The following is a 17,669-nucleotide window of genomic DNA, read 5'->3' on the forward strand; positions in this document are numbered from 1 at the left end:
TACTAGTGAATTTACTCACATTTCCTTTTAAAAACCTCTCCCAAACTATAAAACACAAATCCCATGAGCCATCTAATGAATTCTGAATGTCATTTTGATTTAGTGTAAAATGTGAAGAGCTATTTCTAAGTAAATTAACAGTAATACAGCCCATATAAAGCGAATTCTACCAAAGGCAATTTTAACTTGCTAAAACAAAACTGAACAGAACACAACCGTCCTCTTACTGCCACAACCACCATCTTAAAAAAAAAAAAGAAAAAACTATAATTCAAATAATAACCTACTTCTAGGTGTTACTTAAATGAAAGTATCTGTGTATTTTTGTGTAAGAAAAATCACTGGCAGACAAAATCAGAACCAAAACACGTAATTCTTGCTATGAATTTTAAATCATTTATTTTTCTGTACTGGAAATTTTATATTCAGTATAACAGAAACATATTAATCTGTTGTGTCTCTGTAATAAACCATTATTTTCAGAGTTTACTCCTGGTTTATTCTTCAAATTACCCAAACAAAACTAACTGCTTCGAGAGAATGTTTTAAACTAGACTGATGATTTAAAAACAAGCACAAAACCAACATGAGAATAAAAAATTTCCCTCCCTTTCAGGACAAATGTTCAATATGCAGTTATCCTCTTCAAACCTCTTTGGTCTTAATTCTGGGTGAACCAGGATGGTCGCTTCCTGTCTCGTTCAATGATTCTCTTACCCTGATCTTGTATAGACGGTGCCTCTCCTGTGTACAGCACCACAGTCTCCACGGGAGGAGCCTTGAAAGGGCCCCCTTCTTGTTTCCCTATCTGTCTTCTGATTTCTGCAGTCTCCTTGCACACCTTCTCATAGCAAAAGCCGCAAAGGACATGTTTCAGTTTCAGGTGACCACATTCAGGACAAACGTCAATATTGTTCTTTAAAAAAACAAAAAACAACAAAAACATATTTTAACAAGCAAAATAATGCACATGTGACCATGCACAGGAATCATGCTTACACTTGAACTTTCTTGGGCTGCTCATGTTGCATAAGGTCATATGCCATCTAGTTCAACCTTACTTTATTTTTAAGCAGGTTCCAGGCCCAGTGCAGAGCCCAACATGGGGTTTGAACTCATGGTGCTGAGATCAAGACCTGAGATGAGATCAAGAGTTGCACATCCAACCAACTGAGCCACCCAGGTGCCCCTCAATGTCACTTTAATAAGGGAACTGAGGACAAACGAGTTTGAATTAATAGAAAAAGTGGGATAGAACTCAGCTCTACCAACTATGAACCTGGTACATTCTTACTTAAATACAGCAATCATATTATGTAAAATGATACTCTATTTCCTCACCTTCAAATACTAAACATCTAATAGGGAGTCCTTCAACACAATGGGGCAATCCATACAGCTAGCACATTAGTAAGAGACCAGGGAAAGGGAACTCCCTTTTTCCTTCAATCTACCCCTGGGGAAAACAAGGTGACAAACATTACAGCTGGCTGCCTCTAATTCATCACTGTAACTTAAATTCCTGTATGAAGCCTATGGTGTAGTATAATATATGTGTTAATAGTTGGTATATGGTGTCTTTTTTCTTTTTATGAATGAATACCGATTACTCCTTAATGTAAAACTCCCTTTAATATGCTACAATTTGAGAATGAGTTTTTACACACATCTACCCAACTTTAATAAGACAATTGCAACCTTTAAAGAAATCTTTTCAGTATGTTCTAAAAGTAGATTTAAAGTAGAAAAGAAAAAATTGTACATAGGAACATCAAAGAAAGTCCAAACACTTCTTAAGATTAACATACAAACCTTTGTGAGGCAATGACAAAAAAGAATTTCATTTTCTGAAAGGAGGAAAAAAAATCTCACAAATGACATGCCTCCCCAATTTCGACCCCAGGTCTAACTGGAAGTATGGGAGCCATACCCACAGTTAGTGCTCTCCTCCTCATTAAAGAACTAGCATTAATATACTATGTGTGGCCAGAAACAATTCAGTGAAGAAAATGAATCCACAGGGTACCGTTCTTTTCCCTCAGAATAAATGCAGTGAGGGGAATCATGAAACAGATTGGTATAAGCTCTCATTCCTAAAATCATAAATTCTCTCAACCAAATTGCATATAATATTATTTTAATGACAAACTTTTCAGTTCCAGACTTTAAGTCGAGTTCCAAATGTGACTCAGTAGTACTTTTTGGCTTAAGTTCTAAGGGTGAGGTTTAATACTGAAATGCTGGAAGTTTATGAAGTCAGTTCTCTGTTCTTGAGCTTCATCTGCACTGTGCTGCTGCTGCGGAGTGTCATGGGGCAAAAAGTAACTCAAATCATGGCTGTGAAAGCCGTAAGTTAACAAATGAAAGGTAATAAACGCTATAATTTCTGTTTATTAGATCAATGAAGAGTATATCCATGGGGCAGGGAGAGGGAGAATGGGTGTGGAGATCTGGAATTGTCTGAGGACAGGAACACACCAGAAAGTTCTAAGAGAAAAATGTTAAGTTCAAGAATCAGACTGCCTAGCTTCACATCCTGGCTCTGCCACTTAGTTGTTTGTGACTACAGCCAAATTCTTTTTGCCATAGTTTCTTCATCCTAAAAATCAGCAAAGCTATATGTACTTTGGAAGGCTGTTTTGAGGATCTAGTGAGGTAATTCACATAAAGTGCTTAGACACGTCACAGGCACTTAAATGATGTTAGCTATTTTTATTACCTACCTAAGGATTTTCTTTCACAGTATTTTGTCACAGTGAAGAACATAATAAATATGTAACGGTTAGTAAAACTTGAGATCCATAATACCTACGGCTGTTCTGACTTTAATTTTAGGCTCTAAGGATGCCTGGGTGGCTAAGTGGTTGAGCGTCTGCCTTCAGCTCAGGGCAGCTCAGGGCGTGATCCTGGAGTCCCGGGATCAAGTCTTGCATCAGGCTCCTTGCATGGAGCCTGCTTCTCCCTCTACCTGTGTCTCTGCCTCTCTCTCTCTGTGTCTCTCATGAAGTAATAAATAAAAATCTTAAAAAAAAAACAACAATTTTAGGCTCTGCCATTATTAAGATGTTTACCCATATATGACTCCAAAACACCAGCTCATAACAAACGTCACATGGGTTTATTCACAACCTAGCCCTCTGTCCAGACTCCAAACTCTCTCCTTGACTGTGGTCCTAATATTTAGGCTATAGGACAGCAGGCATATAGACATACACAATGAAAATGCTCTATCTTATTTAGGCCAGAGGAAAGTACACATAGAAGCTCTAAGAATGATTTACTCATAGGCTACGTAAGTACAAAGAGATGCAGTGATGGATAAGAGAGAAAGCACACCCACAAAAATCAATGCATTACCTTAACTTTAATAAGCTTCTGTGGGTTTCTTCTCCTACAGCGGTTAACTTCAATGCTGCGCCTGTTCTTTGGAGCTGCCATCCAGAAGATACTATCCAAAAGGCTGGAAATCTCCTTACTTCCATTGGTGTCATGTGCCGGTTCTGTAAATACAGCCGGACCTTGGACTGCTAATGCGGGTCCTACAAAAACATAACATGGAAATATAGGATGGATTTCTAGTTTCTAAATGACTCTATGACATCTATCATTCTCCTTAACAATCAACAGTGATACAGCAACAGACATATGTAAAATTCATAACATTACACTCAACAGACATTTAACAGACGCCTCAGCTACTAACATACACTAAAACTCATACAGAAAGCAATATTAAACAACATGAATCGAGTTTTTTCTTAGGGGCACTGGCTGAAATGAAGCTCTGAAATTTTACCAAGTTTCTTCCCTTCTGAAATACAGACCCCAGGGGTTTAGTAGTAAACATGAATAAACCACTCAAACTGTCCACATTCTACTCGGTAGGCAGTTCCTATTTACCTTATAAGGAAATCTAAGCTTGGGATTTCCAAAATGTATTTCCATCCTGGCCTCAGACAACTGCCTCTTGGCCCCTTTTTATTATATTCCAACTGAGCTGGTTCCTTTGTCATACAGCCGGGTAGGCCCTTTAAGTCACTTAGCTCTTCTTATGAAGAATAGAATATTATTCTATTAAGAATAATAATTCTATTAAGAATAATGTTCCATTTAGAATAATAGAATATCATTATTCTATTACCGTCGGTTCCCTGAAGAAAGGGACTGGCTCACCACTCTGCATAATACTTACTTATATGACTTATCAGTTTCAGTTTTTTTTCCTAAATTGTCTATAAAATCAAAGACCTTTTATCCTATCCTTGTTCTTCCTCAGACCTGGAATCCTTTAGGAACTCTTAAAGATCCACAAAGCTAACAGTTAGCAACCAGTATTCCTTTCCAATTCACCTGTTAAAAATAACTGCTAAGCATAGCTAAGTGGTTAACAGCACGGGCCCCATCTGGCTGGCCTGTGTGACCTTGGGGACCTTCATGAGCCTCCTCCTTCGGCCCAAAAGTGGTGCTTCCTAACAGGATGGTGTGGAGATTTCCCAGGAAGCACTTTGGCATATCATGGGCTCTCCATTCACACTCCCTGGGTGTTATGTTCAGGATACCTTGGAAATAAGGGTAATGGGGATCTCTGGGTGGGTGGCTCAGTGGTTTGGCGCCTGCCTTCCGCCCACGGTGTGATCCTGGGGTCCCTGGATCGAGTCCCACATCGGGCTCCCTGCGAAGAGCCTGCTTCTCCCTCTGCCTGTGTCTCTGCTTCTCTCTCTCTCTCTCTCTCATGAATAAATAAATTAAAAAAAAATAAATTAAGAAGGGTAGAATGGGGGCAGCCCGGGTGGGCCAGCGGTTTAGCGCCGCCTTCAGCCCAGGTCATGACCCCCGAGGTCCCGGGATCAAGTCCCACGTCGGGCTCCCTGCATGGAGCCTGCTTCTCCCTCTGCCTGTGTCTCTGCCTCTCTCTCTCTCTGTCTCTCAAGAATAAATAAACAAAACCTTAAAAAAGAAATAAATAAGGGTAGAATGCAAATGTCAAAGTAATGACAACTTTAACATCAACGTCAATGGTGTTAAATGACACGGACAGGTCGAGGAGGACAATGACGTGGTCATTAACACCTTATAACAAGAGGCTCGTAACCTAAAAATCAGTTTAGGGGGGAAACGCGGGGATCGGCAGGATGCAAGCTGCAGAGAGCTCCGATAACCACTAAGGAGGCCAAACTGCTGCAGGAGGTGGGGCTGCCCCGGTGGCTCAGCAGTTTGGCGCCACCTTCGGCCCAGGGATCCTGGAGTCCCGGGATCGAGTCCCACGTCGGGCTCCCTGCACGGAGCCTGCTTCTCCCTCTGCCTGTGTCCGTGTCTCTCTTGAATAAATAAATAAAATCTTAAAAAAAAAAACACTTAAATGAAAATATTAAAAAAAAAATCAGAGAGTGCGCGGCGACCCTATACTCTGAGCTGACAGGCTTGGGTTACATTCTCTCTCTGTTTTTTAATGTAAGACTTTATTTGCCTGAGATGGGGAGAGAGCGAGCGAGCGAGCCCGCGGCGGGGCCCGACCCCACGACCCCGGGGGCGCGACCCCACGACCTGAGCCCGAGGCCGACGCTGGCCGGACCGAGCCACCCAGGCGCCCTGCTTCAGCTACGCTCTGAGCGTGCACTGGGCCACGCAGAGGGCTTCTCCTGTTTTTCGGGTTAAAGGGGGGCCAAACCAGCTGTTTGCAGTCTCAGGTAGGGAGTCCGGCCTGGGGACGTCCCCTACCCGCGGTTAAACGCCGCGTCCGCCAGGCTGCCCGGGGCCCCCTCCTCCCATTCCTCCTCCTCCGCGGCCTCCCTTACGTACCCCACGGAGGCCCGGGAAGGCCTGGCCGGCTCTGCTGAAGCGTCCGCAGTAGCAGCTCCCAACCGTTCCTGAGCAGCCCCCGGGCCGCCGGCCACGGCGGGACCACAAGCACCAGCATGGCCGACGCCATCTTTCCCGCCCGGAGCCCACGCCCACCGGGCTGCTGGGGCCGCCCCCCGCTCCCAGCCTCGAGCATGCGCACAGGCGCAGAGTCCGGCCCACTTGACGGCTGGAACTACAACTCCCAGCATGTCCCTGGAGCGGCTCTTGACTCTCCTCCAATCAGAGAGAGAGAACGGGAGGAGCGGGGCGGGGAAATGGGAAGCAAGCGGCTCCAGTGCGCATGTGTGCGGCTGTGCTCTGGCACTCCAGGCAAAGATGGCGGAGCGCGGTTACAGCTTTTCGCTGACTACATTCAGGTATGGAAGCAGCCCCCGGGTCCTCCGAGGGGCCGGGGTCGTAGGAGCTCCCCCCTTGCCCGGTGTTTTTCCGTTCTAGCCTCGGGCTTGATGCTTCCCGGGGGCATTGCAGTAGGAAATAGGGACGGAGATGCGACTTTGCAAAGTCATTTGCGTGGCCCGCCCGCGGCCTGGGAGCAGCGGCGCCGGGAAGCCGGGGAGCCCTTGGGGCCGCGGCGGGGAAGGCCAACACCAAGGGTTTACTCTCGCTCCGGGGAGCAAGCAGAGAATAAGGCACTTTGCGGGGGCGGCTGCCTCCGCGGGTCCCGTTGGGAACTCAGGATCGCCTCCCTAAGCCGAGTAGGCCTGGCGGGGGGGCTTCTGGATGGAGCTCGGGACCTTGGCCAAGCGCCCCGGGCCCCTCTTTCCATTCGGGGAACCCCCTCGTTGCAGTTTGGGGTGAGCCCCCAGCCTCTGGCGCTTCGAAGCCTCTTCCCGCTTCGGGCCCCCCCGCCCCCCCCCACCCCCGGCCGGTAGAAGTTTAAGGACTCATCCCGTCGCCTCTGGTGTCCGGGCCCCGACCCCTGGGCCGCTTGGCCTTTGGGGCGGGCGGGGGGGAGGGGCGGGGAGGGGTATGTTCACTTTGCAGAAGGTCGCAGGCTCTTCCTTATTTCAGAACAGTGGGCCGACAAGTATGTTTTTTTCCGAACTGCACGGTTGAGATGGACTCCTGTTCCCAATGTAAGGAAACCCACGAGCGAAGGGTTTTTAACACACCGACCTGGTGATGCTTCAGTTGGACCGCTTTCCTTACGGATCCGAAGTCTCCTGTTGGGTTGACGGGTAGTTCTTCTCTCCGACAGCCGAAGGCTAAGCGGGATCCGACCTGTTGAGTTCTTGCCGTGCGGGTGCAACCTGACCTGCCCATCTCTTCTCCTACCCTGTGGGATGTGAACGTTATTTCAGCGAATTACGGGTGAACTAACCCACAGGTCGAACGCATTATTCCATAGCTCGTCCAAGGTCCTAGATGAGCGGCTGAGTTCACGTTGAAACTGCGTTTTCTTTCTTTCTTTTTTTTAAGATATTTATTTATTTATTTATTTATTGAAACTGAGTTTTCTTTTTTTTTAAGATATTTATTTATTCATTCACTCATTAATTCATGAGAGACACACAGAGAGAGGCAGAGACAGGCAGAGGGAGAAGCAGGCTCCATGCAGGGAGCCCGACGTGGGATTCGATCCTGGGACCCCGCGGTCACGCCCTGGGCTGAAGGCAGACGCTCAACCTCTGAGCCCCTCCGGGCTGCCCCCTGAGTTCTTTCCAATGACAAGATTAATACACTATTATCACCGCATGTGTCTTCTTAAAATACTCTCCTTACACTTGGCAGTTTTCAATAATAAATGAGGGTTTTTTTGTTTTTTTTTTTTTTAGACCTTTGTCTGTAATGATACACAATGGTAGAGAATAAGAGTTGCTAATTAATCACTTCATACTTGTGGAAGAAGCAAACGTGGTTCTTTATCTTGAAGAAAGCGTAAATGGAAGAAGTAAACGTGGTTCTTTATCTTGAAGAAAGCGTAAATCCTTTTCTTAGAATAAGTGAAGCAAGTGGGCACATAAAATAGGATCAGTAATAATGTAATTCATCTGTAATAATGTATTCAATTTATTTTTTTAACATAATGGTTCAGTCTGTTTCATTTATGTATATATATATTTAAAGATTTTATTTATTCATAGAGACACAGAGAGAGAGAGCGGCAGAGACACAGAGAGAGAAGCAGGATCCACGCAGGGAGCCCCACACGGGACTCCATCCCACGTCTCCAGGATCACACCCCGGGCTGCAGGTGGCGCTAAACCGCCGCCCCACCGGGGCTGCCCTGGTTCAGTCTGTTTTAGATTCAAAAATTTTGTTTCTAGCCTGTTGGTGATCAGAACTAAACTATTAATGAAAGTTAGGCGCTATATTATATTCTAGGATGAAAAAGTGTTGTTACGGATTACGTTCAGTTGAGGATATTAACAATGAATGAGTGAACAAATTGGTGTCTACTAATTGATTCTGAAAAAAAAGTTTTTCTCTTACTCAGGAATTTTTATTAAAAGAGAGTAAAAAGAAGAAATATAACTGTAGATTGGATAGTCAGGAAAAGCCAGTGCTTGGAGGTGAATTTTGAGACTAGAAGGTGGGAAAAAAAAAAGCCAACTATTTGAAGACTTAGGGGTAGAGAGACTGGTGGACAGAGAAAAAAGGATTATGTAAAAATCCTGAAGCATAGTGAGCAAGGAGTCAGTGCGGGTAGGGCCACTCTTGCAGAGCCCTAGGCCAGAATAAGAAGTTTGTATTTTAAGTGAACCAGGAAGTTCTTACAGGATTTAAGTGAAAGGTGATATGGTACAATGTAGCTTTGGCTGGGGGGTGTGAATTGGGGGTGGAATAGAGGAAAACTAGTTAGAAGGCTGTATCAAGTATCCCAGATAGAGATGTCGGTACTTGAATGAGCTGCTGGCATAACTACAAAGATGGTTGGTTGATTGCTCTGTGAGCTCACGGACTGGTGAGCTGTCATATAGGAAGATGCAGTGGTAGATGTGTGTGCAGGTGGTTGTGTGAACAGAGGAGGTATATTGAAGCTTACCTGAGCCCTTAAAATGTTCCCCAGGAGTATTTGAGCTAGATGTTGAACAATAATTGAAAGCTGCATGGACCCAGTGAGTCACGATATAATTGTTGAAATAGTGACTAATAACAGGAAAACATGTACAGCTTAATTTTAAAAATTTAAATTTAAAGACCTATTGATGTTATTTCACTCAAGTTAACAAATTTTGTCATTTAAGACTCGTTAGACTGCCACCTAGGCTTATTCCATAAGTAGGTCTAGTTGTGTCTCTGTCAGCCAGATGATTGTGACTCCTGGCACTAGGTTATATGCTAGAGGACTGACCAATCACTGTTCCTCACGCTCTGTGGAGAATAAAGGAAGCTGGATGAGTCTTAGCCAGAGAGCAAGTATGGAAATCAGTCTATTCTGAATGGTCAGGACGGCTTCTCTAAGAACGTGACGTTTCTGTGCAAGAGTGAAGGATGACCAGGAGAGAGCTCACCTGACAAGAATGAATTGCATTACAGACAGAGGTGTTAACCTGTCAAAGGGGTTTTTGAATGCTGAGAGTGGTCTGTGTGTCTGGAACAGAGTTGAGACTTGAGTGACAGAGTTTCCAATAATTTTATGAAGATGAAATGAATGACCTTCTGAAACTCAAGGTTATATTTTCACTAGTACACGGAGCTATGAAGCAAGCTATGTCACTTTAGACAAATTACTTTCACTCAAAAACTATCTGTAAAATTAAGTCTGTGACGTTTGATTTTAATTCAACAACTGGTGAAACAAAGTATGATTTTAAAAGCCATTTCAGGGCTAGTATTTGGCTATGAAATCCATGCAATCAGCTATGTTAAGTATCGCCAGCTCATAGCTTCTAGAAATAGCTTTCTGTAGAAAATGTTTTGTCCTGGGTGATAACTAGGTCTTACCTCTCCGGCCATGCCTACTTTCTAAAATGTGTAACTCCACCCATACGAAACATATGCTGTTGTTTGGTATTTAACAGGCACGTGTCTTAATAACATTACCATTTAGTATTTACTGACTGCTAATTTTGTGCCAGGAACAAAAGGCATCACTTTATTTCATCTTCACAACAATTTTTTGATAGTACTATACTATCCCCATTTTATGGATGTGAAAACTGAGACACAGTGGGGTTAAATAACTTGCCTGAAGTCACAGGTTGTGAAGTGGTAAAAGGCAACGGTAATGATGCTGCTGCCTTAAGCAGAGAAGAAGGGGGAAAAAAGGAAAGATGACATGCTTTACTATGTGTTCAAACTGCCTGGTAAACTCCATTTCTGTACAGCCACAATATGTGAAAACCCAGCTATTCCTTGGTATCTGGTTAATGGATTTGACCTATGTCTCTGCTCTAAGAAATATTTCTATTATAAATATTTGAAAATATGTGGATTTAGCAAATGCCTTTGTTTCTTTTTAAGCCCATCTGGTAAACTTGTCCAGATTGAATATGCACTGGCTGCTGTAGCTGGAGGAGCCCCTTCAGTTGGAATTAAAGGTAATTAAATGCTTCATTTATTTCAGATGCCTGTTAACAGTTATCCTAAAGTTCTTTTGGAATTAATGAGTAATTAATACAAATAAATAGCTGGGGGAGCATAATTTTTAACAGTTCTTTCTGTTGATTTATAGTATTTTAAAGTTTAAAGAAAGTAATAAGCCTAAGAAGCCTAAGTAATAAGTCTAAGAAGATGATTAATTTTTTTTCAAAATAAACATAGCTCCTTTATCTCTTAGTTATAATAACCCACAAACAGTCTTTCTGAATATTGAGAGAACTGAATATTCTTTTGTATTTCCACTGATATATACATCATTATTCTCTGGCAGTTTTTATTCTTTATATAACAGAAAATGTTAATTATAAAACTTAATCTAAAGATACCCTTTTTGAAGTCTGTATCATTAAATTTCAGATTATAAGAACAATAGCCAAGTAGGCAGAAGTCTTTTAAAACATATGGACTCCTAGGTGTCCTGGAAAACTCTAAGAGATGTTAGGTAATGCATTTAGCTACAAGGATTCCTTAGCACAATATAGATGACCAGTAAGGGGAAAATGGATTTACCATTTCTTAGGTTTCGTAAATAAGAGGAAATAAAGAGGTTTGGGTGAATTGCATCCATAATTAGAAAACTGTGGAAGCAGGGTCTTTAAGTGATTAAACATTTAGCACTTTTTTTTTTTTTAAGCTGCAAATGGTGTGGTATTAGCAACTGAGAAGAAACAGAAATCCATTCTGTATGATGAGCGAAGTGTCCACAAAGTGGAACCAATTACCAAGCACATAGGCCTGGTGTATAGTGGCATGGGCCCAGATTACAGGTACTTTTATACTATTTTTTTTTCACCACTTTATGAACTGTCATTTGTACTTTGAGGAGAAAAATCAGGGATGTTTTTCCTTTAATCTCCCAACTCTTTATTTTTGTACTTTGTTTACCAACAGCAGCATCATTAGCAACCGAATTTAGCTTGTCTGCAAGGAATACACTAAGGGTTGCTTTAAGGATAACTCAGTGCCGCACTGTGATAAAAGAGGAGATCAGTACTTCTCTTAACCTCTGTTTAGTGATCACAACCCCTCTTCTATCATCCAAAGGCTGTGCTGTGCTCTAATGCATTTTAAAAACAAAAGCAACACAAGTTATAATAAACTATATTTTTAAAAAAGTTAACAGGAGCAAAAGAAAGCATTACCATTCAGAGGTAACCCCATTATATTTATTTTTGTTCTTAGCAAAGGAACAGAATTTACAAAGGCCACTGAAACGAAACATCAGGGCCTTTATGTCAGGGCACCAGCAAGTTGAAAGAGATTGGCAGCTTTCTATGTTTGTCATTTAACAAGTAAAAGGAGTATTATCACTTCATTCCTGATTTTTTGGAAACAACACAGGTAGAACCAAATTTTCACTTTAATGAGTCAGAAAAAGCAATAGTATTGCTTGAATGTGGTCAGGCTTCACTACAGTAGATGCTGTTGCTATTGTGTGGAAGGGATACCACAGCGTACTGATGGAATACACCGAGAGGACGGGAATCTTACAGAGACGGGTAATGTGCATGGGTCATGTCCGCAGTACAGGAGTGGGTAAAGGTACATCCTATTTGTCTTGCTAATGTAGTTGATTACTATGTAGAGTAGTAATATTTTTCAATAAAATTTTTAAACTTATGAAGTTTCTGGCTGTTCCTTAATATCTGAAGGGTACTCTTTTGAAGTATAGACTGTGGAAAGGATTGAAGCAGATTGAGAAACATACGTCCCAGGTTGTGGGTTGCGGGACGTCCAGGTGTGTGTGTGTGTGTTTACACATACATATGTGCACCATCGTATGGGCATTTGTTTTGGCTTGACTGAGATAGCAAGACAGGATGACTACCCTTGGGAAACGGGGTAGAAGCCATGGAGGGAGGGAAAGTTCCCATTGTGTACACTAAATCTATTCCTACTGAGCTGACTGGTACCTGTTGTCCTTAGTTTTCTTCCTTTTGCCTTATCCCTGTCCCATTTCCTATGGCTCAGATCCTCTGTGTTGCTGTGATGTTTTCTTGTTAACTGGAATCAGATGTCAGAGCAAGACTAGCTTTGAGCTGATCGTTCCCATTACATAGATATATGTAAGACTTGTGCTGCATGTATATGCCTATAAGAGAAGAGTCATTAGGTAGCCGAGTATAGGGGTTTTAATGAAATCTTTTTTCTTCCTTGTCTGTTAGAGTGCTTGTGCACAGAGCTCGAAAACTTGCTCAGCAATACTATCTCGTTTACCAAGAACCCATTCCCACAGCTCAGCTGGTACAGAGAGTAGCTTCAGTGATGCAAGAATACACTCAGTCAGGGTAAGTTGATTTTGTTATTTGAAATGTGTCATGAATTAGAGAAAAGAAACCATTTTAGAAGAGTGAATATATTTAAAAAGAGGACTTAGCTCTATTTAATAAGTAAAGAAAATCACTCTGAAGAATATATCTAATCTCAGTTGGATCTAGAATATTTTCTTAATGACAAAAGTAGAGTGGTTTCTGGCTGTCAACACAATAGCAGAAAGCAGCTTCTAGATAAAGTCTTTTGCCAGGGATTGAAACACTTCATTATGGGCAGGCAGTTATTCCTGCTTCCAAATTTATCTTTCCAACCAGAATGATTATAAGCACATGAAGAAAGCAATAGCTCTCTGACACATCTATATTCTTTTAATTTTCTGGAATCTGGGCTACATGTGGATGAGGTAGGATAAAGGGAGTTGCGGATACGTAAAGCTAGTGGAAAAGCTGCATTTGTTGAAAGTTGTCATTCTGTTAAGACACAGAATGTTAACTCCATACTTAACTAACCCCAATATTTGTGTTCCTCCATTTACCAAAATGATTTGACTAATGTTCCTTAGCACCATAAAGAGAATTCATTTTGAATTGATTTGTTCAGAAAGGCATGAAATACTTTTTAAGCAACTTACAAGTCTAATTCATTTTACCTGATGATTTGCTTTATTAATATTTAAGAGGATTAGTAAATCCTTAGGTTGACATCACACCATAATTTCATGTTTTCTTTTCTTTAGTGGTGTTCGTCCATTTGGAGTTTCCCTACTAATTTGTGGTTGGAATGAGGGGCGACCGTATTTATTTCAGTCAGATCCATCTGTAAGTATCATCAGACATATTGGAGGGATTTGTTAAAATACTCTGCACATCTAATAAAAACAACCACAAAGTTTAAAATTTAGCAGTACGTCCTTTTTTTTCTTATTCATTGGGACTTTAGAACTATGGAGTAGTGCATATTCATTTCCATATTTAAAATGTTGGTAATTCAGTCTTCTGATGAAAAGGGTACACTAGTTCTGCCCTCAGTTCTGGTGCCTTCTCTTATCCATTAACTTCACATACTTGAATGATTTGTTGAAATAGTTATCAAATCTCTTTAAATCGGTGGAATTTTGTTACTTTGACAAATGTGGTGAAAGCTTTGTGTCTGGAGGACAGTGCTGTACTCCTTGCCATCTGTTTAATCCTGGGGCTGACTTCAGTGTCTCTTCCTGCACACACACACACACACACACACACACACACACACACAGATGTAACTCTTGAAGCCAATGTTTTGCAAAGTGGGTGAGTCTGTCTCCTTTAAGGCAAAAGATAGATAGATAAATAAATAAGTAAATAAATTAAATAAATAAATAAATAAATAAATAAATAAATAAATAAATAAATAAATAAGGCAAAAGATAGGTATCTGAGTTAGAAGGTGTTCGTAGATGTTCGTAGTTAGAAGCAGTTCGTAGATACTGCTCCAAAAGTATCCTATTTGCTATGAGGAAAACTGGAAGAAAAAAATTCATGATTAGGAATGGATTTTTTAGAATTTGTGGATCATGAAATAACTGCAAGTTCACTCTGAGTCAGTCTTACACTCTAACCTTGTAGCCTGGAAAAGAAAAGAAAAATATTTTGGTTGTTTGTTAACTTAAATGAGAGAAGCATTTTGGGAGGTAACAGTGTCTGTTACCCCATTTCTGAGCTGCTGAAGCTAAATGACAAACCTTCCCTTCCTTTCCAGTGGGGTAACAGAAGGCACCATCCCTGGGGTCCAGGTTTCATTTTTTTGCCCTTTCCCTCCCTTCTATCTAAAAGGCAGTTATTTCTTTTAAGTATGTTTGATATATTTCTTTCAGTATTTTTCTTGTGTGCTTGCGTGTATGTATTTTTTCAGTTGATTATGCCATGTTATATAAAATAAACTGCTGCTTGCATTTAACGTTAGATTACAAAATATCAAAGCTATGAAATATTTTTAACGAAATGCCCTCTTTGTAATTTATCCAGCAATAATAAAGACTTGCTCACCATTTTTCATAAGACTTTTATTAGAGTCCTTCAACCATCCTAGTAAGCTGAAATAATACTTTTGCTTATTTGCCTTAGGTTAACCTGTTCCTTTAACTGACTTTTTCACATAAATTGTACCATAAATTACACATATACAGAGTGTACAATTTGATGAGTTTTGATAGGTGTAAATACCTGAATACAATCAAAATAACTGAAGTTCCTCCATAACCTCCAGAAGTTTCTTCATGTCTCTTTATTACTTTCCTTTTCTAAAAATAGCCTATTTTCTGACATTATCCATTGCATTCCACTAAATATTCTGTGAACTTAGAAGTCAGAGACAAATTTATAGAACAAAAAAAGAAATGGCAGGGTGCTATAATTAGATTAAGGATTTAAAATATGGTTTTATGGTTATCTTCTCTTCCTGATTAGGGAGCTTACTTTGCCTGGAAAGCCACAGCAATGGGAAAGAACTATGTGAATGGGAAGACTTTCCTTGAGAAAAGGTAGGCTTACAGTAACTAGATTGAGCAAGCTTACTTTATGGTTCTCAGTTCTCTTTAAATAATATCATGAATCTGATAAACACATTTGTTTTATTACTTTATATTCAAACACTCATTTGTATAGTGTGGTTATAAATAAACAAAAACTTCTCTCTACCCTGGCTCCCTGGTCTTCAATATATTAAGTGGTAATGTTACATATTTCTTAAGAATTTTTCTTCATTCTTACAGTTGTTTCCTAAATGTTGTTTCTATTTTGACTTTGTTTCTCCTCCTATAATCTAAAAAGATTTGGAGTAAAGAATTTGGGAGGAAAGTTTAAGTGAGTTAAGTGATAACAGTTTACAGTATAGCAATTATAGAAAATAATTGTGAAGCCAAATACCTGGTATTCATGGTAGATTAAATATATGATGTATGTGCTTGAGAAATAGTAATTATGTAAAACTCTGCTGTCACTACCCTAGCACAACAAATTGCTTTTCCTTCCAGCTGTATTCAGTCTCAGCATTAGTAGCCCAAAGCATGTCTACATTTCGAATGGCAGAAGTTTGTAATTGCCTGTAACCCACAGATGAACCTTCTCAGTACATTTTTCACATAATGTTGAGATTACTAAAAATTGGGGCACGTGGGGGGCTCAGGTCATAATCTCGGAGTCCTGGGATCGAGCCCCATGGCAGGCTTCCTGCTCAGTGGGGAGCCTGCTTCTTCCTCTCTTCCCTACTTATGCTTTATCTCAGTATTTCTGTCTCTTTCTCTCAAATAAATGAATAAAACCTTTAAGGAAAAAAAATTACTAAAAATCTTAAACCTGGGGTTAATTGGTAAATTTAAATCATTCTAAAATCTTTTTTAAAGCGCCTTAATAGTGAGTCTTTAAACATTTCTAAGAAAAAAATATAAGAAATTTTAGCAAAGGTCTGATTTCTTTATTTAAAACAATTACCATATTGCCACCACATTCTGATTATATTAAAATATTTATACTCCTGTTATGGTTACAAGCTTCATGATAGGAATGCATGTCAAATAATTGTCAGTTTCTTATTTGGGGACAGCTTATTGCAGTGAATGGACTAAAAGAATTAATCTGTAGCTTATTTTTAGGAGTGTTTTAGATTTTTAAAAATTCTTATGCTGCTGCTGTCAGGTTGAAATAATCATTAAAAAATGTAAATTGTGCCATAAATCACTGTTTTTCTGTTTTTTGTTTTCTGTTTTTTGTTTTTTTTCAAAAAAATTCTTTAGATATAATGAAGACCTGGAACTTGAAGATGCCATTCATACAGCCATATTAACCCTAAAGGTTAGCACAGTTTCTAACAATGGGACTTATAATGAGTTTATAATGAAGTGCTTGGAAAACTGACCTTTTGCCCTTTCTCTTCAATAGGAAAGCTTTGAAGGGCAAATGACAGAAGACAACATAGAGGTTGGAATCTGCAATGAAGCTGGATTCAGAAGGCTCACTCCGACTGAAGTTAAGGATTACTTGGCTGCCATAGCATAATAACCAAGTGACTGAAAAATCTGGAATTTCAGATAATCCCTCTACTTAAACATGTTTAAAGTATGTTTTGTTTTGCAGACTTTTTGCATACTTATTTCTACATGGTTTAATGGACTGATGTTTTTAAAATGATACTTATAAATCATAATAAACTGTTAAATCCAACTTCTAGCTTTTTAGGAGTTAGTAAAATTTTAAAATAGTGATTTCCTGCTTTTTATCACAGTTGACTTTTGGAAACTACACTGCAGAGCAGAAGGGTGAACTCATTCTTCATGCAATTTTGGTTCAGTCAAGTCTTGTTACATTCTTTACTGTCAGATATTGTCTGTCAGTAAAGCAGAATGCTGATTTTAGTAAACATCATTGCATTTAGAGCTGAGAGAAGCTCTAGGATTCATGAGATAAGATAGATAGCATAGGTGTTTTGTAGGCATTGTTAGATGTGGATCAGTGAAACTCCAGGACACTAACATTGCACTAGAGCTGTGAAGGGTGCTAGGCTGAAGGGTGCTAGGCTGAAGGCTGAAGATCCGTGATGTAAGTAAATAAAAAATGGTGTATTGGTTCCCGTTGGTTTCTCCGTCACAAGTAGGTAAATATTTAAAAAGAGCCCCTCAGATTCTACTAGACTTCTTACACCCAAGGATGAACGTTAAGTGCTGGAAATAAAATCCTAATACTTAAACATCAAAACTATGGCTTAAGGCTCCGTCATTCATGTAATCGCAGTGTAATCAGAACCTTTACTGCAAATTAAGGCCCATACAAGCAGGCAAATAATGTGAACTCTGTTTTCATTATACGTGAAGACATACTGCTTAATTTTTTTTTAAAGGCATTTTAGGATAAGTCATAAGTCTGGTCCACAGAACAGAGTTTATGAATATCATCATTTCTTACCAACAAACATAAAGTAGGCAGTTCCATGATTTGAATGTGGCTCAATAAGTTTTA

At 40.2% G+C, this 17,669-nt stretch overlaps 2 protein-coding genes across 2 annotated transcripts; one reads left to right on the plus strand and one right to left on the minus strand.

Annotated features, from left to right (window-relative positions):
* Window positions 1-373: 373 nt before the first annotated feature.
* On the minus strand, window positions 374-5,949 carry MRPL32 (mitochondrial ribosomal protein L32). The gene is made up of 3 exons (XM_055301084.1): window positions 5,800-5,949; window positions 3,358-3,539; window positions 374-916 (listed from the first exon to the last, which is right to left on the minus strand). The coding sequence occupies exons 1-3, from the start codon at window positions 5,927-5,929 to the stop codon at window positions 662-664; spliced, it is 567 nt and encodes a 188-aa protein (XP_055157059.1). The 5' UTR covers window positions 5,930-5,949; the 3' UTR covers window positions 374-661.
* Window positions 5,950-6,123: 174 nt separating this feature from the next.
* Window positions 6,124-16,877, plus strand: PSMA2 (proteasome 20S subunit alpha 2). Its single transcript, XM_055301256.1, has 8 exons — window positions 6,124-6,218; window positions 10,270-10,346; window positions 11,042-11,174; window positions 12,573-12,695; window positions 13,418-13,499; window positions 15,126-15,199; window positions 16,451-16,508; window positions 16,596-16,877. The coding sequence occupies exons 1-8, from the start codon at window positions 6,178-6,180 to the stop codon at window positions 16,710-16,712; spliced, it is 705 nt and encodes a 234-aa protein (XP_055157231.1). The 5' UTR covers window positions 6,124-6,177; the 3' UTR covers window positions 16,713-16,877.
* The last annotated feature ends 792 nt before the right edge of the window (window positions 16,878-17,669 follow it).

The sequence above is a fragment of the Nyctereutes procyonoides genome, unplaced genomic scaffold, assembly GCF_905146905.1.
Source record: "Nyctereutes procyonoides isolate TBG_1078 unplaced genomic scaffold, NYPRO_anot_genome, whole genome shotgun sequence".
In the NCBI taxonomy this organism is placed as follows: domain Eukaryota; kingdom Metazoa; phylum Chordata; class Mammalia; order Carnivora; family Canidae; genus Nyctereutes; species Nyctereutes procyonoides.